The 24281-nt window shown below is 40.1% G+C and overlaps 1 protein-coding gene across 4 annotated transcripts in view; it reads right to left on the reverse strand.

Annotated features, from left to right (window-relative positions):
- atp2b3b (ATPase plasma membrane Ca2+ transporting 3b) overlaps positions 1-24281 on the reverse strand; it is a 75795-nt gene that overhangs the window by 42821 nt on the left and 8693 nt on the right. For all 4 annotated transcript variants that reach the window (XM_049581636.1, XM_049581639.1, XM_049581637.1 and 1 more), the window contains exons 3-8: positions 17018-17215; positions 13289-13546; positions 8112-8237; positions 5510-5635; positions 2650-2691; positions 2354-2518 (exon numbers count right to left, since the gene is read on the reverse strand). In XM_049581636.1, coding sequence (XP_049437593.1) covers positions 2354-2518; positions 2650-2691; positions 5510-5635; positions 8112-8237; positions 13289-13546; positions 17018-17215 — 915 coding nt within the window. The remainder of the gene's footprint in view (positions 1-2353; positions 2519-2649; positions 2692-5509; positions 5636-8111; positions 8238-13288; positions 13547-17017; positions 17216-24281) is intronic.

Here is a 24281-nt window from a genome sequence, read left to right on the forward strand (position 1 = left end):
GAGAAATGACGGAGTGCACAGGTCCAGGTGGAGAAAAAAACAACTCAATCTTTTTGGATTTTCCCAAAAGAGAATCAAGGTCAAGATGTTAGCCTATGTACTAACTTTTAAATAACAGCTGAAATCACCTGCTGATTTAATTTACACAGAGCAAAATTGTTTTTTGCTCCAATTTTTCCACAGGTGTAAGTTAGAGATCTCAGACTTTTTTTTAAAGCACTCAACAGATATCTCTCTCACATTTTGTTCACAAATTTGTTAAAATCCGTGTTAGTGAGCACTTCTCCTTTTCCAAGATAATCCATCCTCCTGACAGGGCTGGCATATCAACATGCTGATTAAACAGCATCATTACTACACAGGTGTACTTTGGGATAGTCACAATAAAATGACAGTCTAAAATGTGCAGTTTTAACTTCAATCAATCAATCAATTTTATTTATAAAGCCCAATATCAGAAATCACAATTTGCCTCACAGGGCTTTACAGCATACGACATCCCTCTGTCCTTATGACCCTTGCAGCGGATAAGGAAAAACTCTCCAAAAAACCCCTTTAACGGGGAAAAAAACGGTAGAAACCTCAAGAAGAGCAACTGAGGAGGGATCCCTCTTCCAGGACGGACAGACGTGCAATAGATGTTGTACAGAACAGAACTTTGCAATAAAAAAGACATTCATTAGGATTTCACATGACTAGCACTACAGAAATGCATATTTTGGTCACAGATACCCCAAAGAATCAGTCACTATCAAGTGTGACCACAATTTGCCTCATGCAATGCGACACATCTCCTTCACATAGAGCTGTTCAAGTTGTTGATTGTGGCCTGTGGAATGTTGGCCAAGTCCTCCTCATTGGCTGTGTGAAGTTGCTGGATATTGGCAGGATCTGGAATACGCTGTCGCACATGCCGACCCATCCCAGACATGCTCAGTGGGTGATGTGTGGCAAGTGTGCACACTATCCAAAAACTGGGATGTTTTCAGCTTCCAGGAATTGTACACAGATCCTTGCCACATGGGACAGCATTACCATGCTGGATCATGAGGTCATGGCATCAGATGAATCACCTAAAGATGGGTATCAGGATCTTATCATGGTATATCTGTGTATTTAAACTGCCGTCAATAAAATGCACCTGTGTTTGTTGTCCATAGCTTATGCCAGCCCATACCATAACACCACGGCTACTATGGGGCAGTCTGTTGACAGCGTTGGCATTCGCAAACTATTTGCCCGCACACCGCCACACACACCATCTGCCATTTGTCCAGTACAGTGTAAATAGGGATTCATCTGTGAAATGAACACTTCTCCAAAGGGCCAGACTCCATCAACAGTGAGCAGTTACCCAATTAAGCTGGTTATGACAACAACCTGCTAGCAGTTCAAGGCCCTGGTGAGACAACTAGCATGCAGATGAGCTTCCCTTAAACAGTTTCTGATGGTTTGTTCACATCAATAAAGGTGAAGATGCTGGATGTGGAGGTTCTGAGCTGATGTGGTTACATGTGGTCTGCGGCTGTGAGGCCTGTTGGATGTACTACCAAATTCAGGGAAACTGCATTGGAGACGTCTTATGGTAGTGACATGAACATTCAGTTCACAGGCAACAGCTCTGGTGGACATTCCTGCAGTCAGCATGCCAATGGCACGCTCCCTCAAAACTTGGGACACCTGTATCATTGTGTTATACAATCAAACTGCACATTTTAGAGTGGTCTTTTATTGTGACCATCCCAAAGTACATCTGTGTAGTAATGATGCAATTTAATCCTGAAATGGCACTCCTGTCAGGTGGATGGATTGTCTTGTAAAGGGAGAACTGCTCACTAACACAGATGTTTCGTAAATCTGTGACCAAAATTTGCGAGAAGTAAGTCTTCTGTGTGCATAAAAAGATTTGGATCTTTAACTTAAATCTGTCAAAAAAGTGAGCAAAACAAGAGTGTTGCATTTAAATGTTTGTGCAGTGTATATATATTATATGTAAATATTTAAGGGTACTTTTTTGTATTTTAAAACTGTTTAGATGTGTAATGTGTTGTTCTTTTTGTAATTTAATCAAGAATATAATTAGCCCAAAAATGGCTTAAAATTATAATCTTCCATTATAATAGTGATAAACATCATTCTAAATATGACTCTTTGCACCTCACGTGCAAAGTTTCCCACAACTTTCACAATTCAATTCTTGTATTGAGCTCTACGTCATTGCCCCAAAAGCTCTGTGGGACTGATGGCCACAGAATCAACTCTACAATATGTGTAAATTTTTAGTGTCGAAAGTTCCCTAACGACTGCTTGAGGAGTGTGAAACCTGCCAGGTTTAAGTGTGACAGTTCTTTACCTGCTTTGCCAATTTGAACAGCAAGTTTGGTGAGCTTGCCCTGCAGCACACTCTTCTCTTTCTTCGGAACGTTGGTCTTCTTCTTCTCTCTGTCCTCTACCTCCCCTCCTTCTGCACTTTTCAGGGGCTGCATCTCCATGGCAACACCCCCGTCCTGCTTCTTGGCTGAAATGCACACACACAAAACACACATATACTCTCTTCAGCACTCTACCAGCAGGTGAAATAAGCTCATCTCGCATCCAAACCAAGTTTTACACACATAAACACATCATGTACATGTCATGAGCTTGTACCTTTGTTCTGATTGTTCTCCACAGCTCCATCAGGTTGTTTTCCTGAGAGAAAGGGAGGGTGATTTAGACAAATGAACATGAAGGAATAGAAAGACAAATATATGAAAGAGATGTGTTAACATGTGTGCATAATCATAGTCACCAACAGTTCATATTTCTGATGTTGGGACAGCCAAAGACACACTTCCAGAAACAGAAAACCACAAAGAAACAATAATAAAGGGAAGAGTTATAAAGGTACACACATCTTCATACACTGGGTCAAGAGACTGAGAGACATTTTAATATGTTTAAGTCCATCATAGGTCACTGTCACGGCACTGTGTGCTGGGGTCCATTTAGTGGCTGAGGAAAGGAGCGGGGCAGACAACTTTATGCTCACATACCATTGGTGACAGTGCTGAAACTGGCTTCTGTAGAGATGAACAACTGAGAACTGTCCTCTGTTTAGGGAATGTGTGAGGAAGGAAGGTTTTGGGGAACGTGAGAGGATTTGGCAAATAGGGAAAACAAAAGAGAGCAAAGAGGGAAGAATAAAAAACTCAAGTAGTAAATGCGTTTGTACGCACAACCGTACTAGCAGAATGTCTGGAGATGACTCTATAGAATGACAAAAATAAATTGAATATAACTTCAATCTCAAATGAGAGAAAAATCAAAGAGAACAGTATATAAGCCCATAGCAAACCAACATTGCATGAGGAAAACTAACAAGTTATGGCATTTGTAGAAGTCTTATGAATAATGTATTAGCTCCAGTAAATGACTGTCTGAATGATCAAGCCCACAGAGGCTGCTGCATTGAGTGCAATACATCCTAGTGTGCAACTAACACTTTGGAAACAAGCAATAAGAGTATTTTTTCATAGAATAAGCAGCATAAGCTAATTTGTTGCTGTCCATTTCTGCATGCCAGGATGCTTCGGGTGTTTTCTCCTTTTCAAGATGCCAACAACACTACAGGCATACCCATGCATAAGTAAGAACTGCAGTGGCAGAGGCATGGATGAGTGCACTGGTAATGATATTAACCTTAAGTGCTTCTGAAAGTATGTGTAGTCTCCGTTGTTGTCTGCAGCTCTGCTCTGACTGCAGGGCCCTTCCAAAACAAATTTGAGCATAGACTAATGCTTCATGCGTTGACCAACCAACACTCTTCCCTGAATCTCACTGGCTCCCTCACTCTCCCCTGCTCTTTCAATAATTGATTCAATCTGCAACCTCTCTCTCTCTCTCAGATTAAGGGAGGGAAGGAAAAACAGGGGAGAGCAAAGGGAGAGATAGGAAAGTGAAAGAGGGCACAGCGGTGGGGTAAACAAGAGACCATGTGAGAGAAATAGAGAAAAATGGATGGATAGAAAGAGAGGGAGCATGAGAACGAGAGGGATGGAGAGGATGTGGGCTAAATAATCGATGAGGTTAAACTGGTGTGTTTCCTGTTGAAGCTCTAATCTGAAATCAGTTAGGCACCCAGCTAACTCTGCATACACATACACACACACACACATAAAAGCGCTGCAATGTGTTTGCGTAGACGGATTATGAGACAATGGGCCCCTGGGCACGGACATAAAAAAGCCCATCTTTGTGGTTTCTTGCAATTCTTGCAGTTCATTTTGCATCTCTTTGTGGGCATAATTTGTGGTCATTCAGGTCTCTTTGTGGTTGTTCTGTGAGGTTCTTTTGCATGTCTGTGTGTTTTTTTGTGTGTTTGGGTCATTTTATATCTTGTTGAAGTTGTTTCGCATGTGTTTGTGGTTGTTTTAGTGTCTTTGCAGTAATGTCATGTCCCTTTATTGCTGATCAGGGTGTCTTTGTGGTTGTTTAGGGCCTTTTTGTGGTTATTTCATGTCTCTGTGTAGTTGTTGTGCATGTCTTTGTTATTGTTTTAAATCTCCGCAGTAATTTCCTGTCTCTTTGAAGCTGATTTGCTGGTCTTTGTCGTTGTTTTGAGTCTCTTTGTGGTAATATAATGTCTCTTTGTAGTTGTGTTGGGTGTTTTTGTGAGCATTTTGAGTCTCTTTGTAGTAATTTTATGTCTCTTTGTGGTTGTTTTGTGTGCCGTTGAGGTTGTTTTGAGTCTCTTTGTAGTGATTTAATATCTCTTTATAGTCGTTTTGGGTGTTTTGTGGTGATTTTAAGTCTCTTCGTAGATATTTTGTGTCTCTTTGAAGTTGTTTTGCATGTGTTTGTGGTCATTTTCAGTCTCTTTGTAGTAGTTTTATGTCTCGTTGTAGTTGTCCAGGTGTCTCTGTGGTTGTTTTGAGACTCGTTGTAGTAATTAATGTCTCTTTGTAGTTGTTTTGTGGGTCTTTGTGGTTGCTGAGAGTCTTTTTGGGGAAGCTTTTCATATCTTTGATTTTCTTAAGAATAAGAATAACTTTATTCATCCCCAAGGGGAAATTCAACTGATTGACTTTCCAACAAGAAATATAAACAGTCACTTCAAATGGAGGTTCTGGGGCTGAAGGAGTCAGGGGCAACGAGGCCTGTGCCCAGTAGGCCCGTTCAGTAATCAGTCCATGTGTGATAGACATATATAAACATGAAAACTGACTCGAGAGCAGTTTGGAGTATTCATTCATGGAAATGGTGATGTGCAAGTGAGACTATCAGATTTTCTGGGTTTTGTTAGCGTCGGTTTACTTCTTCTACTGTTTGCATATTTCAAGAACAAAACAATTTGTGCTTCTGATGTATCACTAAATATTAAATCTGTTCATCGTGCTATATGAGTAGAAAAAACTACTTAACAGATGCAGTGTATCTCCATCAAAAATCCCTCTTCCTTTCTCTCACTACAGTCCAAAACATTGCAGTAAAATTTGTGTTTCTCTTCTTATTCCCCTCCTTCACTTACCTTTCTTCTCCTTCCCATCTTCCTCCACCTCTCCAGCACCCAGCAGGGTGAAGATGATGCCAGTCTGCGAGTTGACACCCACAGCTGTCACCAGCATTCTGCCTGAGCCCTCCATCACATGGGTACCTTAACATCCAAACAGATAAGTGAGTGATTCAAGTAAGAGACCAGTGGTGTTTATAAGGTGGCATCCTCAAGTAGTCACAGATATGAAAAAACAAATTGTGATCTTGCACATTTTTGTAAGGTTCTTTACTTAAGTTTTTTCTCAATGTTTTTGGGTTTTTTTTTTTTTCACGCTAAACATATTACAGATGACCTTAGCTGCTCTTGCCACTTGGCAGGGAAAAAGTACTGAGATCTCAGCTCAATATGATACAACAGCATTCAGGCAGAGGAAAAAGCTAAGAAGCATAGTTCTGGTAAGTGTGTCAGACAATAAGTAGATTGGTCATAGAGTTTTGTAGAGGGCTAGTCTAGTTCAATGATTTTGGTACTGACAGAAAAGAAAGCAACACCTGGTTGTCCTGAAGTTCACTGGTTCTCATATAATGCTTGTTGGCTGAAGTCATGTCACAGGAAACACACAGATGCTTACTATAGGTGCCTCCTTTGTGTTATAAGTCACAAAGTTATTTTCTTAGACGTGCTTCGAAAGGTCAAACTTATGTTTTGAACCTGACTGAACTATAGTACACTCAACACTTAATTATTATCACTTTGTAAAGTTAACTGTTATCAGTTGCTTACGTAAACATCCAGCAGACACGAACCAACATTAGCATTATTTTAGAGTTGTGGCTCTGGCCATCCCATGAATATTAATCTAACATTCACTCTTTCTCTAGCTTGGTTTTGGTCTCGACCGACTCTTGAGAAAAATATCTGGCTCTTTAACTGCTAAATGCTTCACTTTATTTACCAGCAGACCACTAACTTTGTCTGCCTGCCTTTTGGTACTAAGCAGGTTTACCAGAGCTTTTTCACTGGAAAGAGATGGTTGCTTTGGCTGGAAATGAGATGAGTGGTGACAGTGAACCAAAGCAGAAAAAAAATTGGCAGAAAAACATTAAAACAGCTGAGGGGAACTGATGAGTCAGCTGATTATTATCTGTCGATTTGTCACTAAAATTCATCCATCCATTTTCTGCCTTTATCCAGGGATAAGTCATGGTGGTGGCAGCATTATTATGAATCCTACTGCTTTTCTTGGCATGTTCCACCCTACCGTGCTGTTACTGGCTAGTACTAGCCCTAACCATGAGTTCTTTGCCCTGACCCTAACCGCCCCCGACCTTGATGCATCGACATGACAGGTACCAGACAATCACAGCACAGACAGCATGTGGAAGCAGACTAAGTAAGGTAGTCCTTATGTCCCTCTCCTTAGGAATGTCTCCCAGGTCCTCCTGGGTGAGCCCAAGGTGTTTCCTCACCAAATGCGATGCATAATCTCTCTAGAATGTTCTGGGCCTACCCCAGTATTTCGTCCCAGCTGGACATAGACGGAAAGCCTCTGACGGAAGGTGCCCCAAAGGTATCGTTATCAGATAGCCAAACTACCTAAACTGGCTCCTCCTAGTGCAAAGGAGCATTGACTTTACTCCTAGCTCCCTCCAGATGTCTGAGAATCCTCACCCTGCCTCTAAGGATGAGCCTTCAAACCCTGAGCAGTAAACTAATTTTGGCCTCTTGTATCAGCAGTTTCATTCTTTCTGTAACTACCTAAAAGTCACAGCCATAGGTGAGGGTTAAAACATAGACCAACTGCTAAATTGAAACTGTCTTTGTTGAATAACTGCAGAACATTATGATGTCACAGCAAAGTTGATCTTGGGGATATAAAATGTCATCACTCATTAATTTTATTCTAACAGGCATTTGTGTGAAATTTGTCAGAATTAACAAATTATGGCCAAAAAACATGTTTTGTGAGGTCACAGTGACCTTGACCTTTGACCACCAAAATCTAATCAGTTCATCCTTTAGTCCAGGTGAATGTTTGTGCCAGCTTAGAAGGTAATTACTAAAAACATTCCTGAGATATCATGTTGTAAGAGAAAAGGATGGATGGGCGGATGGATGGACAGACAGACGAACGGATGGACGGAAGGATGTATGGACAAAAAAAAAATGTTAGTACTTTGTCTTTATCAGCATGCATTTTCTATACATCTGACTTTTAGTAAATTAAAATAAATGCATGCCCATGTGCATTTATGGGATACAGTAATGTAGTTTGAGAAGTTGTGTTGGAGCATTACATCCTGTTACTTTATCCACCATTACCCAAAAAGCTGAACCAAGTCCTCTGACACAGCCCCTACAAAAACGAACCATTATCACCTTGACTAAAGCGTCATTTATTCCACTGTAACTGTATTTCATTTTATTGCGTTGCCAGGTGAAACACTTTTTTTGCCGGGTGACCTGTGCTCAGAATAGAGGTATCAAGAATATTTTAGTCTTCACTTGTTGTGTTCATAAAAATGTATCCATATATAAAGAGACAAATGGACAGAAATGCCATGAAAAGCATACCATGTCTTCCAAGTAGTACCAGGGTGGCGGAGAGCAAAAATGAAAAATGTAAAAAACAAACCTGAGAGCAGCATAGGGTCCTTATCCACAGATTTGCGTACATGGTCAGACTCTCCTGTAAGAGAGCTCTCATCTATCTTCAGATCGTTGCCTTGGATCAAGATACCATCAGCTGGCAGCAGGTCCCCTGAACACAGACATCCACAGATCAGTGTGTGATTCACCTTGTAGTTTATGTCCTGTATGGTTAAGAGCATGAGTGTCCAACAGGGTTATCTATGTATCTGTATCACTTGTGGATATATTGGGTTATACATACCACCACATCTTACAGAGATAAACAGTACAGGTATAGGAGGCATTATCTGAAACAGTATGAAAATTTCATATCGCGATTAACGTGACCAAAATGATCAAGGTTATTATCGTTATCATGATGTTGTTAAAATGTACTGATACACACTCTGAAATCATTTCACCAAGTTTTATATTAGAAACCACAAATAAAAATAGCAGCACTTTCTGTTTGCATAAACATTCAAATAATAACATAGCCAATATCTTATGTAAACATAAAAACTACATCAAATGTGCATTAACATTAAGGATAGCTTGTCTTTGAAATGCTTGCTTGAGAGTCTGTGTCACTGTAGATGAGGACAAGGGACCAGTAGCATCACTGGGTTTGCCTGCTGCACACCCACTCTGTAAAAAAGCAATAGCAAAACAAACCCACGCTGCATGCTGCGCCTGCATCTGGGAGACTGCTGCTAACTTTGGTTGTTACTGGACAATATCTACTGTGAGTTTTTCAAAGCACGTTAATCAAACATGTTTTAAAGATAATTAATATTCAAAATGATAATACATAATCATCTGGGATTTTAACGCGGTTCATTGTTAACTGGTAAGTGCTTCATCCCTGGTAGGAAATAGGCTTGTTTACATTTTTGCTGAGAGTTAGATGAGAGGGTCGATACCATTCATGTCTGCGCACTAAATATGACGTTACGTACAGCCAGGAGGTAATTACTTTGGCATAAAGTCAAGAAACAGAGGGAAACAACTTGCCTGGCTCTAACCAAAAGTAACTAAAATCTCCACCTCATGGTTGTATGCTTCTGCAAACCTGTCAATATGCAGTTACAGTTAATAACCATGTCTGTCCAGACACATATGTATCCATGACAGTTGACAATGCTTCAAATATGGATGTTGTTGCAAAGAAGCTATACATTCTAAATCATGGATGCTTCACACACATCTTCAACCTGGCAGCATAGAAGATCTATACAGTCATCACAGTTTCAAGGTGGACACCCAAGATTAGTCTCACCAAAATGGCGTTGAATAATGGCCAGAAAAGGGTTTCAGCAGAACATCATGATATCACAGTGAAGTTGACCTTTAACCTTTTTGATATAAAATGTCATCATTCATCATTTTATCCTATTAGACATTAATGTAAAGTTTTGTCACAATTAGTGTATGAATTCTTGAGTTATGGCCAAAAACATGTTTTGTGAGGTCACAGTGACCTTAACCCTTGACATTTGATCACTAAAATCTAATCAGTTCATTGTCAAGTCTAAGTGGACATTTATGATAAATTTGAATAAATTTCTACAAGGCATTCTTGTGATAATACATTCACAACAACTGAGACAGACAGATGCACGGACAAACCAAAAACATAATGCCTCAGGCACAAACGCAGAAAACTCCACCTAACAACCCATCTAGGTTTTACTTATTGACACATTATATCCATACAAATTCAGGAATGAAAAAAATGTTGAGTTGTGGTTTTAGCACTGACTCCTTTTTAAACAACAACTTGTCATATTTACATTTCTGTTTGAGCACAGATTAAAAAATCAAGTCAGAAATTTTTGATTGGTTACATTTAGAGGTGCTAGTAGGCTGATTTTATGACGGTCGGACAGAGTGAAGCCAGTGTTTATGCTAAGCTAAGTGTCTGCTGACTGCAGCTTCATATCAAGCATACAGAAATGAAAATGGTATCGACCCTCTCATCAACTCTTAGCATGAAAGCAATGAGGCATTTTTCCCAAAATGTGAAAACATTCCTTTAAGGACAGTAGTAGGTATGCAACTTTGGGACATTGTTATGATTTTCTGAAGCAGTGACAAGAGCCGGAGAAAACAGAAACTTTACAATTTTCTGTTTGAAAAAGAGCTGATTTAGATTTTTTTTTTTTGTACTTCACATGCAGGCTAACCCTGGTTTTACCATTTTCAGTCAATGGTGAAAAAAGTGCTCAAATGAGGAAGGGTTTCAAAACACACTCCATCAATTTCAATAAATGTAACTTAACTGTAGGAGACATTTGTTGAAATATTCTGCAAACATATAACTCATGATTATCAGTAGGGATGCACCGAAATGAAAATTTGTGGCCGAAGCCGAAGCCGAATATTATTAAACGCTTGGCCGAATCCAGAGTACCGAAGACCAAATATTGTTGTTTAGTTTTTCATTAGTTTTTGCAGATGAACCCCCTCCAGATTAGTGTTGTCACGGTACCAAAATTGGATCCCACTGTACGATACCAATGAAAATATCATGGTTCTGAGTAGTATCACGATGCCACAGCGAAAATGAGGCAGATGTGCCTTTTGTCATTTATGAAAAGATAAATCACTTTTCTATAATACATCAATGATATTTCAATGGAATAAATTACTTATTGGCTTATTCATACTTCAAAAACAGCATCAATGAGTGATGAACATGGGGGGGATCAAAATAACATAAATAAATAAATAAAATAAGAATCAACCAGCCGCCCTCCTCCCCTGACAAGTAAAGAACAGTCCCTTAAGTGCGGTGAGGTTTGTGGAAATGTGAACGGCTCGTTTCCCCTCTGACACATCACATACCTGTGTTCGCCTGGCTCGGCTGTTCAGGTACTTCTGGGCAGTCCACATGCCAAGAAGAGGAAATTATTGGAGCCGACTTGTCCGTCGCCGGTAAGCCAATGGCCGCCGTATTTGACAGGAATACCGAATGTGTGTTTTTTTGCAATATTCGGCCGAATATATTCGGTTACCGAATATTCGGTGCATCCCTAATTATCAGTATTAGGAGTGTAAATCATAGGTTTTATCACAATATAATATATTGATTCTTTGGACGACAATACAATATTTGCTGATATCACAAAGTCTGCCACAATATGATTTGATATGGTTCAATTCAGGTGCCTATAAAATGATATCAGTAAATATCCTCATTGTCTTTTTCTTGGCTGCTTGCCATTTCCTACCTAGCGCTAGGCCGGCAATAATGTTTACATGTTTAGTGAGGATGTGCTCTCGGATGGAAATGGTGACACAGACGTACCACTGGAACTTCAAAATAAAGGTGAATATTAAAGATAATGATATGTATCAATGTTTTGCACCCATTATATTGCATTGTTGATCATTGAATCTATATATTGTTCCAGATCAATGTAGCGTTACATTCCTAATTATTATTGCCAGTTAGTACAACCTCAATTCTAAAAAAAAATTGGGACATTGTGTAAAATATAAATAACAACAAGGACGCAATGATTTGCAAATCCCTTTTTGAGCTACATTCAATGGAATACAGTACAAGAAACTGATTCACTTTATTGTTTTTTATAAAATAAACACATATTCTGATTTTGATGCCTATAACAGGTAACAAAAATGTTGGGACAGGAGCAACAAAAGACTAGGAGGTTGTCGAAGGCTCAGAAAACACCTGTTTGGAACATTCCACAGGTAAACTGGTAACAAATGATAGTATCATTAATAGGTATGAAAGGGGCATCCTTGAAAGGCTCAGGTGTTCCCAAGCAAGGATGGTCACTTTATGAGAGACTGTGGGCAAACAGTCCAACAGTTTGAAAACAATGCTTCTCAAAGCACAACTGCAAGGACTTTAGGCATTTCACTATCAACAATCCATAATATCATCAAAAGATTTAGAGAATCTGGAGACATCTCTACAAGTAATGGGCAAGGCTGAAAGCCAACACTGAATGCCCGTGACCTCTGACTCTTCAGACAGCACTGCATTCAAAAAACCAACATGACTGTATAAAGGATATTACTACGTGGGTTCAGGAACAAAAACCATTGTTTGTAAACACAGTTTGTCACTGCATCTTTAAATGCAAGTTAAGACTCTGCCATGCAAAGTGAAAGCCATATATCAACAATATCTAGAAACACCGCCGACTTCTTGGGGCCCAAGCTCATCTGAGATGGACAGACACAAAGTGTAAAAGTGTGCGGTGGTCTGACCAGTCCATCATGGATGTTGTGTCCTCCGGTCTAAAGAGGAAAAGGACCATGCAGATTGTTACCAGCTCAAAGTTAAAAAAGCCAGCATCTGTGATGGTATGGGGGAGTGTTAGTGCCCATTGCATCCTGGGTAATTTGCACATCTTTGAAGGCACCATGATGCTTAAAGGTACATACAGGTTTCAGAGCAACATATGCTGCCATCCTGATGACATCTTTTTCAGGGACATTCCTGCTTATTCCAGCAAAACAATGAGACACAATCTGCACGTCACAACAGCGTGGCTTCGTAGTTAAAGAGTGCAAGTACTAGACTGACCTGCCTGCAGTCCAGACCTGTCTACCATTGAACATGTCTGGTGTATTATGAATAACACAATGCAGCAATTGACACCCCGATCTGTTGAGCAACTGAAGTTATATATCAAGTGAGAATGTGAAAGTATTTCACTTTAAAAAGTTCAACAATTAGTGTTCAAAGTTCACTAAAATTTCCTGAATGTTGTTAAAAGAAAAGGTGATGTAACACAGGAGTAAACATGACCCTGTCCCAACTTTTTGGGACATGTTGCAGGCATTTAATTCAGAATGAGTGTGTATTTATTCAAAAAAAATCATAAAGTTTGAGAGTTTGAACACTACATATCTTGTCTTTGGACTGTATTTAATTTAGTATAGGTCAAAAAGGATTTGCAAATCATTGCATTCTGTTGTTATTTAGATTTTACACAGTGTCCGAACTATTTTTAGTCAGAGTAAATGCACAATTTTAATATAGTTTTGCTTCTTGTAGCTGGTGATGGGCATTTGTTATAACTTTGATTATTATGAAGGGTGAACATTAACAATTCAGTTTGATAAAAATATAAATTGATTAATTAATAGTGAAACTGTCTGTAAGTTGCTGGTCTTAATAATAAGCGTTTGCCTCCTTACCGTATTTGACCTGGGCGATGTCCCCCACCACCATGTCAGCCACAGGGATCTGGATGACATTCCCTTTACGCACGACAGTGAACTTCTGTTCTTGTTCAATCCGACTCTGTAGACCCCGAAACTGCTTCTCTTTGGACCAGTCATTAAATGCCGTCACCAGGACGACACACACCACAGACAGGAGGATGGCAGCTCCCTCAATCCAGCCGGTGTCACCCTCCCCTTCATCCTCTGCAGACCCCACCACATTACCACACGCTGGAGAGAGGGGAGCAGAGGGATGTACGGTTAGATATTTTGTGTGAAGTATGCAGCCAGAGACGTGATATCACGACTGATTTGAATTGTATTATCCACCTCAAGTCCCAGCTAGCTGGTTCTATAGATAGTTTGGATAGGTTCACGATATTTCCCATAGATATCAAATGTAAGATAGAAGGCAAAGTTAAAGGGATAATCTGTGATCTAAATATAAATAAATAGCCACAGTAAGACATTTAGATATGATCAACAATCAATATGGCTGAGGTTTAAAATTGCAGTGGATGATACCTAGTGGCTGCCTTTGACTACAGTTAGTGTTTGTCATCATACAATTCACTAGCATTTACAAAAACAGGTTTATGACACAGTGCATGACTACAAATGCCTAATGAAATAAATGTGACGATAGTTTGTGTGCTGCTGTTATTGAGGTTGTACTATGAGGTTTTAGACAGAGCCACAGTGTCATTTATTTTTTCTCCTTTTGTTCACTGAGCCCACTTCCTCTCTACCATGACCTCTTACTGTGGTTAACACACCTGAAAAATCCAAGCTGCTTGGTGGAGGTCTGCACTCTTCGAGTGCTCTAGTTTCTTCTGTTTCCATCTATTGTATAAGTATGCTTTTCATTTTGTGCACAAACTAATAAAATGATCAAGTCATTGCTTATAGAATCCTTCTGATTCACCCAAACAAAAAAAAAATGAAAAGGAAAAAGCAGTCTACCTGATTAATTAATATCATCTACAAAAGACTCTGTAGATGATTTGTTGATGGAAGTACTCCAGTTTCCAAATTTTATATGAATACATCTGAGCCAAATATTGCAGCTGCAATTCAGCATAAGAATGCAATGTCAGCCCAGCTGAATCATATGCTTTGGTAAAACTCAGTTCTTCTCTCTGTTGTCTGTCTGCACCGAGGTGTTCTATCACTTCAAAGGGAGACTGCAGATATTTTGATGTGTAACTCCCTAAAACTTCTTCCCACTGCACTTTCCAAAGTTAACTTACTCATGAACCTACAGGACTACGCAACTTTAGCAATGACACATTCTTCATCTTATAAATAAAAAGTTGAATTCATAAGCAATTAAGCACACACAGCTCCAAAAACTTAGAGGTTTTGCTGCCATGACAGTAGCTCATGGTGGCTAAAATCAGCTAATTTTATCAGTGTTAATTTTAGTTAACAAAAAAATGTGATGAAAAATGTTCCTCAATGACGAATGACCATTTCCATGAAGACAAGACAAACTAAAAATAGATCTTTGATAATAAAAACTGACAAAATTATGTTTTGTTTTCGTTGATGAGACAAGCTGAGACTAAAATTTGGTGGGCTATCGCACTGTATAAGCAGTATGAGCTCAGATCATCAACAGGTTGCAATAATCAGTCTCAGGATGATTCATTAGCCTGCAAAACCCTCTGAACTGGAGCAGTGTCAGCTTTTACTGCAACTTGTGAGCTGTAACAAACAGCCATGTGTGTCTCACTGGATGGTGGAGCTGTTTAATGGACTGGTGTAGTTTTTTTTAGTTGAAGCAGTGGCTGTTAGCACCTAGCTGCGCTTGTTAGTCGCTTGACCATAGCAGAGAGTAGCTGCCAGCTACTGGACTTCACATCTGTTGATCCTTAGCCCTCAGGAAGAGTGCTGAGCTCTGAAGCCAATTTTCAAAGAGGCCAAACAATGAGATGCACAACCGCCGAGTCCATCGTGATGCCATTGGGCCCAAAAAGACTTTTTCTCATTGCCTTACATTGTGAAAGAGACATCTGTGAATCAATGATACATTTTTTTGAGTGTCACAACCCTCCTGAAATTACTTGTTTTACTATCAGGATTTGATACATTTGGTCCTATGAAATTTGAAAATGACATTTGATTAAATAATTTTATCTCCATTTGAGTTAGCAAAGCACTTAACCAGGAGTCAGCCGACTCACCCAGCAGAAGTCTCTGGTGCACCAAAGGCCCAATGATGCGGAAGCAGCACCGGTTATCCAGGTAATTTTATATGAGGTAGTCAACATTTTTGACTTCATGCACCACTGAGCAACAGTAGTAGAAATGAACAGGGCCCACCCACCAACACCAATGTTTCCCCTACCATTATATCTGACAGAGCTGAAAGTCAAGTTTTAATCAGCGACTCTGAGGGGACATGAGTTTAAGCCTCCAGGCTAACATGTTTGAAAGAATTCAGGCTGAAATAGTTATGATTCTGCTTTTTGAGATCAGTGAGTCAGACTTTACAGAGAACAAATCCTAGGTGTCTTAAAATAGTTATTTATGGTCTCACAGTTTGACATTTTGAGTTTTTTAAATGACAGTAAGTGTGTGGTCATAAATCATCCTTTAAACCTGTCAAAAACTCTGCTGGAGTAATGCAAGTTTGTAAATGTGTACAAATTATTGGTAGAAAAAAATTCTGTCTACATGAAAGTGCAACACTTGATTCAACCTCTCACCTTGATTCCAATTTACAATACCTACTAATTTAATTGATTCAAAAATAAAACCACTTTGACTAAAAGCAATGACTAAAAGTTGACCAAAATGTTTGAAATGATTTTTCATCTACTAAAACTAAACTAAAACTATGAAGGATGGAAAAAAACTAAATGTGACTAGAACTAATTAGCATTTCAGTCTAAAGATCTAGACCTGATCTAATATAGCTGCTAAAATGAACACTGCATAGAATAAATGTAAGTGACATGACTAAATCACTTTGCTGACTTTACAACTCTTCTTTACTTGTGCTACTGTTATGATGTGTTTTATAATTTGGCATTATCATTACATTGGCAAATTAAGTTGAGGTTCATTAGCAGTAAAGCACATTTCTCAACTCAGTACACTTTGTTTGCAAAATTTAATGCGTACTGCTCTTTAACTGACATTACTGAGTCAGTTTGCTGATTTTATGACCCCTGAGTATGAAAGTTCATTCTTTAAAATGGTAATTTGACCAAATAATCTTAACTCAAGGTCCCCTTACTACCTTTATTTAATACCATTTTGCTCTTTATTTGTTTTAGTAAATTTATGTCTCTTTTCTACTTGTGTTACCAATTCGCTACATTTTAAAATCAACTTCATGACCTAATTGCCACTCGTGGCCACAGTGTTTTGCAAAATTTTCATAAGCTTGTTTTGATACTCTGATTCATCCTTCCCACAATTAGTTCAGCTCTCACCTTTGCACTGTGAAGAGCCAAAACTCTTTTTCCACCTCCTAAGTGTCTGCCTTTCTTCTCTCTCCACAACCTTGGCTTCCTCCACGTCTCTCTCCAGCTCCTGTCTTTAACCTGGATACCAGTGATAGGTGATACTGTATGCTATGTACGATGATTCATCTCTCTATGTCTTTCCTCTTCTATTGCCCTTACTACCCAACATCCTCTCTCTCACAGTCTCCCAAGCCTCCTCCCCAGCTCCCTCTGTCCCTGCCCTCACATTCGGTTTCCTTTCCGGGAGGCTGGTAGAAAGAGAGTCCCAAGGAGATGATGGCGGCAGCCTCCAAGATGATGAGTGTAACATCCTGTAAGGCCTCCCACACAAGTTCCAGGAAAGTCTTGGGCTTCTTCGGGGGGATGAAGTTTTGGCCGTATGTTTGGCACCGACGCTCCAGGTCTGCCGGGTCCCCACTGAGACCTGACAAATGGGATGGGTAAATAAAACAGGCCGAGATGTTAGCAAATTTTTTTCTGTAAAAACAAGAAAGAAACTCATATGAAATTCACATGCCAGGAGTGATCAAAACACATCTGCACACACTGGCAAATTCACTATTCAATTAAGCAATATCTAACTTAAGGTCAAGCTGTTGTACTGAATAGCCTTGCTGATATTCAGTACAGCACCATCTCGAGTGTGATATTTACTAGTTTTAGTAATTTAATTCAGATGTTGTTTTGTGGAAATATCTCCATCTTTACAGCACATAGTTTGTTACAACAACAAACTACCAATTAACAGTTAATGTAATTAATGTAATTTAGAACACCTGTAAAGCAGGCTGTTCTCATGCACTGTTTGACATATACCTATGAAAAGTACTGCACCATAATTCATACAAAAACCACGCAATCATGAGCCAGTAATTCATGTATAACCCACATAATCCAGAAGGCTGCAATCCCAAGACCAATGCACTGACAGGACTATGAGGATACGTATGAGGATACGTTGCATAGTGAAAAGTCCTGGTGATGTTGCATTTATAACAGCACTCATAGAATTCCTGTTGTCCAATCAAATTACTTGGCCAGAACTAATTGTTGTATGAGTGTCTTTTATGCTATTTTAAATAAAAAAGTTTCTTTAAATCAGTGACCATTTGAATGGTTCCAGGTTCACTGTCATCCAAAGTGTAGCTAGATAAAATTCCATATGGCATGTTTAGCAGGTAGTAATTTATCACTAGGAAACACAAAGACATTAGACACTCATTACACACTACTACACTCATGCACAATCAGCACAAAATCACACCAAAAAGGCCAAAACCTCCTTGACAAACTTCCTCTATCCAGTAAAACAGTGTAAAACACAGAAATCACAATAGAATCAATGACTTATGGCTGCTAACTCCAAGTTTACTTTCCTCCCTCCAAACTCTGTCTCTCCCATCTCCAACCTCACTGCAACATCTCCATCCTCACCATCCTCTCCCCTTCAACCTCACCCCTAAGTAATTCAGTTTCCATGGTGACCACGATATCAGGTCCAGGGCTTCCTGTCTCTAACAGGTTTCTGCCCAGCAACAGGTGATGTCACTCCCCCAGTGTGCTAGGTTTGGAGCGGAGCCTTTTTTTTTTTTTTTTTGATTGGCTGTTAGGGTGGGGGGAACAGCAATTTGTATACTGCGGTTGGCCAAGATTGGTGACTATCTTTGCTTCCGTTTGCCTCTGTGTAAGTGTGTGTGTGTGTGTGTGTGTGTGTGTGTGTGTGTGTGTTGGGAGACATTCTGGTCCAATGTGCTTGCTGCAGGGAGTCATATGTAGCTCCCAGGGTTGCCGAAGAGTTGTGTAGCAATATGACGCTCAACAGGGTTCAGGCCAAGGCGAGGCAGAGAGAGACAGAGAGAAAGAGAGAGAGAGAGAGAGAGAGAGAGAGAGAGAGAGAGAGAGAAAACAGGTGACCTTATGCTGAGTAATCGTAGTGAGCTGTATCCTCCCTCCATTAGTCCATCCCTCCCTCCCTCCATCTATCGTCGATCCCGTCGTTCTTCCCTTCCTCCTCATCCTCTTCCATAGCCTCTCCTGTTGGCTCTCCTCCTCCTCCTCTCTTTTTCTCCCTCTCTCAATCTCTCCTTGATGTGTCCTTGACAATGCGGCAAGCTGTTCTAGCTTTCACTCATCATCCCCCCATACACACACACACACACACACACACACACACACACACCACATATACACAAACACACACTCCTTCTCTCACTCCCTCTTTCTCTTTTTCCTCATTTCTCCTCCACATCTTTTCTGTCTCTTCAATGTGGATATAATGGTCTCATACCGCAGTCCTGGGGTAACCATATCTGTGTGTGTGTGTGTGTGTGTGTGTGTGTGTGTGTGTGTGTGTGTGTTTATGAGAGCAAGAGAGAGAAAGAGAGAGAGAGATCCCATTCTATATTGGTTTAACCCCCACTCTGCTCTATGTATTGTTTTACAAATGACGCTCAGCATGAACTGCATAATAATGTCTACACGTGAGGTATATTAACCCCGGTGTGTGTGTGTTTTATCTATTTGTGTAGAACCGCTGCAAGATATGCATTTCTGTGGACATAAGTTTTTCTCAACTGTAAATACACACATTTTCCCATCAATCTATCTGATCTGCTGATTCATGTTCCTCCTCTGTGATCATCAGTTTGATTGTAAAAGGAGACAGCAGGAGTTTTTGTTGTACTCTCAAACGCCTCAGATCTGGAGCAGAAAATATCTTGAGCTTTGAGTTCAGAATGATCAGTTTTCAGTAATGACATTAGACTTCTCCAAGGTGGGAAACATCGTTCCTTATCTGTGTTTGCACTTTGGCTGGTTTGTCGCGCAAGACAATTATTAATTTGTGAAAGTTAGCACAGTGTAAAAGAAGCCTGCCTGAGTGTAAGGAGGGCAGTGTGTGTGTGTGTGTGTGTGTGTGTGTGTGTGTGTGTGTGTGTGTTTGTGCCAACTGTACTTTGTAGGGACAACTGCAGATACATGACTCTGTGTGTATGCTGGGTTTGTTGGAACCTGCTGCACTGATTTCTGACCAGCTCACAGTATCAAATTAGCAACACTCAACACAGACTTACTGTAACTTAACACCCACCAACTCTCTCACTTTTTCTCCATTTCTCTCTCTCTCTCTCTCTCTCTCTCTCTCTCTCTCTCTCTCACACACACACACACACACACACACACACAAACACTCATATTCTTTGCTTACACTTGAACACACACTCCTCTCCCTCCATTCCCCCCTCTGTTCCTCACCATCTCACAGTTCTCAGTCATCTTTCTCTCTCTTGCTGACTTTCCCAGCCAACTTCTCTCTGCTGTTGTGTTGCTAGGTTACAAACTAGTTGAAGGAGTGGGTGTAGTGTGGTACCACACCCCTGTAAGAACACCCAAGTGGGCGCATGCATGTACAAAAGACACAAAAACCCAAATTTTACCTTCACAAATCAAAAATAGGCTATTTGACTGGCATAATCATATCAACTTTTGTGTGTGTTTGTGTGTGAGAGAGACAATAGCCCATTTTACACTGCCTGTTTAAGGTGGAAATATCACGCCATTATGCCCCCTTGCCGTGCTGTATATAAGGTACAATCACAGAACTGAAGGAACAAAGTGGTGTCATTTAATCCGCCTCGAGCGATAGCAACAACGCCAAAATGACATCTGTATAAATAGGACAGCTGGCAGGGCGGGTGTGATGTTCTGACGTCATGCTATATGTACGACCCACCGCATAGATTTAATAAGTAGCTTATAGCAGTTAGTGGCTAACTCAAAGAAGACTGGGAAAACAATGAGACTCAGAAGCTCCTTACCCTCAAAGCAGAGGACGAGATCATCCGCCATATAACAGTTTGACAAATAAAAGTTAGATATTATTAGAGCCCCAACTAACAATTATTCTAATTACAGATTAATCTATTATTAACTTTTACAATTAATGTTCTACAAATTGTCCGAGAATTGTGAAATAAAGTCTTCAGGTTGCTTATTTTGTCCTATCAACCATTTTAAATCCAAAGATCTTTATCTTTATCTTTATTAGTAGGAGTGTAAATCACAAGTTTAATCACGTTACGATATCAATTCTTTGTACAATGATTTAATATTTGCTGATACTAGAGGTCAACCAATTTATCAGTCAATTAATCAGCACCAATAGGATGTCTTACAAACTACTGTTTTCAGCAGAAGTTGCCTCAGATAAAAGCCGATGGCTGCGCAGCCTCCTCCAGTCTCGCAGGAATGTAACTTACATCAACGAGAGGAGCTGAAGAGAGGAGGGTTGTGTAAATTGGAGCAAAATTGAGCTTCTTCAGTGGCTACGGCTCCAGAGAGAGCAGCTCCCTTCTGCTGTGTGACTGTGTCTTAGTGTTTTACTCTTCATCTTAACATGTATTTAAAAACACTTTATGCCTGGACAGCATCAGAGATTTCGGGGTTATTAGCGCTAGAACAGAAGTCCATCACTGAGTAAATGCTGCTGACATTGTGTTATTTTTCATGAATCATTGAGAAAGTATTTTGAGTATTTTAAGTATCCAAAATGACTCCACTTTAAAGCATCTTGTTTGAAATTACCTTTGATTTTTTTTTTTTTTTACCAGACAATTAGTCAGCTATTTGCTCTCTCCAGTTCCAAACTATAGTCCTTATATCAGCCCTCAAAAATCTAACATCGGTCAACCTCTAGCTGACATCACAAAGTCTGCCATGTATGATTTGATTCAATTCAGAGGCCTGCAATCATTATAAGACAATATCAGTAAACACCCTCCTCGTATCTTTCCCTAACTGCTTGCCATTGCCTGCCTGGCACTAGACCACTAGCACTGTATCACTATATCAATCCAGATTAATGTATCATTTCAACCAGAGTTAGTATTCTTTATTTGTCATTACAGGTCCATGGCGTAGGATTTAGTGGTATCTAGCAGTGAGGTTGCAGAACTGCAACCTCACTGCTAGATACCATGCAGACACCAATATGTGAAACAACCAATAGTCCTATCTAGAGCCAGTGTTTGGGATTGTCCGTTCTGGGCTACTGTGAACAACATGGTGACTCTGTATGTAGATGTAAAAAGAGATGTTCGAATACCATGTATTTCCTCCCTGATACCAACCGTGATACTTAACTTGCATATAGGCCAATACCAGGTACTGATCTGGTACCATTGCATTAAAGAAAAGAAAAGTAAAAAAAAAAATCCAGCCCTACACTAACTTTGTATGGATGTGAAATGATCACTATGATTGTTGTATGGCATGGCTCAGGTTAAAACCTGTGTAAAAAGAACCAAATACATGTAGAGAGAATGAGTGGCAAAGAACTTTCTTTTATCCAATGTAAAATATTGCCATTTTTTTTTTACATTTTGTGGCTAATGTTACACTATTCAATGGATATAAATTCTTCTTCACCGCTCTAAAACAGCAGTTGCCTTTGGCTACTCCGCACAACTTGCTGTGCAAGCTACTGTTTTTGCCATTTTAGTTTATTTATAAATTACCTGTTACAGGATTGGTGCATACTCCCGTGTACTGGCTGATACCTGATCCAGCATATTAGATTGTATTGGAGGCTGTTCTAATACTGATATCAGTATCAGAACAACTCTAGATATAAACAGCTAACAAAACCACAACAATTCTTCATTTCAGGTGATTACACACCCAAGAAAACATAATTGTGAATATTAAAGCTGATGAACAGGCCCTTGTACCTTTGCGCAACTCAGGGGTACTGGCAGGATGACAGTTGACATGGCAGTTCATTTATGTCAAAGTCAGACCCTGCACACAGGAGTGAGATGGCACATCCTTCATAAAGTGTGGGTGCTAGAATGGCCAATTTCACATCTTGTACCATTTCTTTTTTCCACTACAGGGCGATGAAGAATACACTAATGATATGAATACGTCTTTGTGCGTCAAATATAAACCACAGCATTTAAATTTCAGGTGAATCAAAAGATAAGTGTCTGATAAGACGTACCTCCTGTCGCCACTAGGTGGCGCTATGACCATCATGGAATATGGTCATATCGATGTGTTCAGGGTGAGACTATTATGAATCATGTGAAGTTTGGTGGAGATCAGACCATTTACTCCAAAGTTATAGCAATTTCATGTTTCATGGCGAGACATCTTAATTTAACACTCCGCAGCGGGCATGTCATGAAGAAGATCTTGTAATAACTTCTGATCACAACGTAGTCAAGCTCACACAACCCAAGTTTGAAGCCAATCTAATTAAATCTGTAGGACAAATTTGTTAAAATACAACACGTGGGAAACACTAAAAATGACCACAGAACTCAAAATGGCCAACTTTCTGTTGGGTTAAGGCAATGGTTCCAAGAGACTTTTTTGTGCATCTGGGCATGATTCACATGTGTACCAATTTTCGTGCATGTTGGTGAAACATGCTGCAGGGGCCTAACTTTAAAGGGCGTGGCCAAGCAATTTAGCCACGCCCATTGACAAAACTCATATCATGTGTCCAGGCCTAGACTATAGAGGAGCGTGTGAAGTTTCAGGCAGATTGAAGGAAGTACACTTAAGTTAATGGAAATTGCTGTGTTCTGGGGAAACATAGACCTTCGCCCTGTTCTCATGGCAACGCCGTTTGATGAAAACTCACAGTTTCTGCAATAAAGCATCATCAAGGTCTTATGGCTTTTTTAAGAGAGTTTGAGGTGGATCTGGTCAACTTTGTAGGAGATGTACATCAAAGTATAAAACATGTTATTTCCTGTTACCAGTAGGGGGCGCTATAACTATCACTAATTATTGACATGTAGATGTGTTCAGGGCAGGACTGTCATCAATCCTGCGAAATTTGGGGAAGATTGAACCATGTATGCTGGAGTTATAAACTACATCCTGTTTTGTGGCGGTACAGCTAAGTTTGACGCCTTGCCACGGTCACATGGTTTGACAAAAACTCATTCATTCATTCATCTTCTAACCGTTTCATCCTCTTGAGGGTCGCGGGGGGGCTGGAGCCTATCCCAGCTACATCGGGCGAGAGGCAGGGTACACCCTGGACAGGTCACCAGACTATCGCAGGGCTGACACATACAGACAAACAACCATTCACGCTCACATTCACACCTATGGACAATTTAGAGTTACCAATTAACCTAGTCCCCAATCTGCATGTCTTTGGACTGTGGGAGGAAGCCGGAGTGCCCGGAGAGAACCCACGCTGACACGGGGAGAACATGCAAACTCCGCACAGAAGGGCTCCCACGCCCGGGATCGAACCGGCAACCCTCTTGCTGTGAGGCGAGAGTGCTAACCACCACACCACCGTGCCGCCCTGACAAAAACTCAAGCCTCAAAAAAAAATTTTCTTCTTCAAGGTCTTGCAGTGGGACAGACCAAGGTTTGAAGTCGATCAGATTAAATGACTAGGACTAGTTCGTTAATTTAGGACCCCTGGAAATGGGCAAAAATGCATCAAAATTGCACAGTAAATTCCA

The sequence above is a fragment of the Epinephelus fuscoguttatus genome, linkage group LG7, assembly GCF_011397635.1.
Source record: "Epinephelus fuscoguttatus linkage group LG7, E.fuscoguttatus.final_Chr_v1".
Lineage (NCBI taxonomy): Eukaryota > Metazoa > Chordata > Actinopteri > Perciformes > Serranidae > Epinephelus > Epinephelus fuscoguttatus.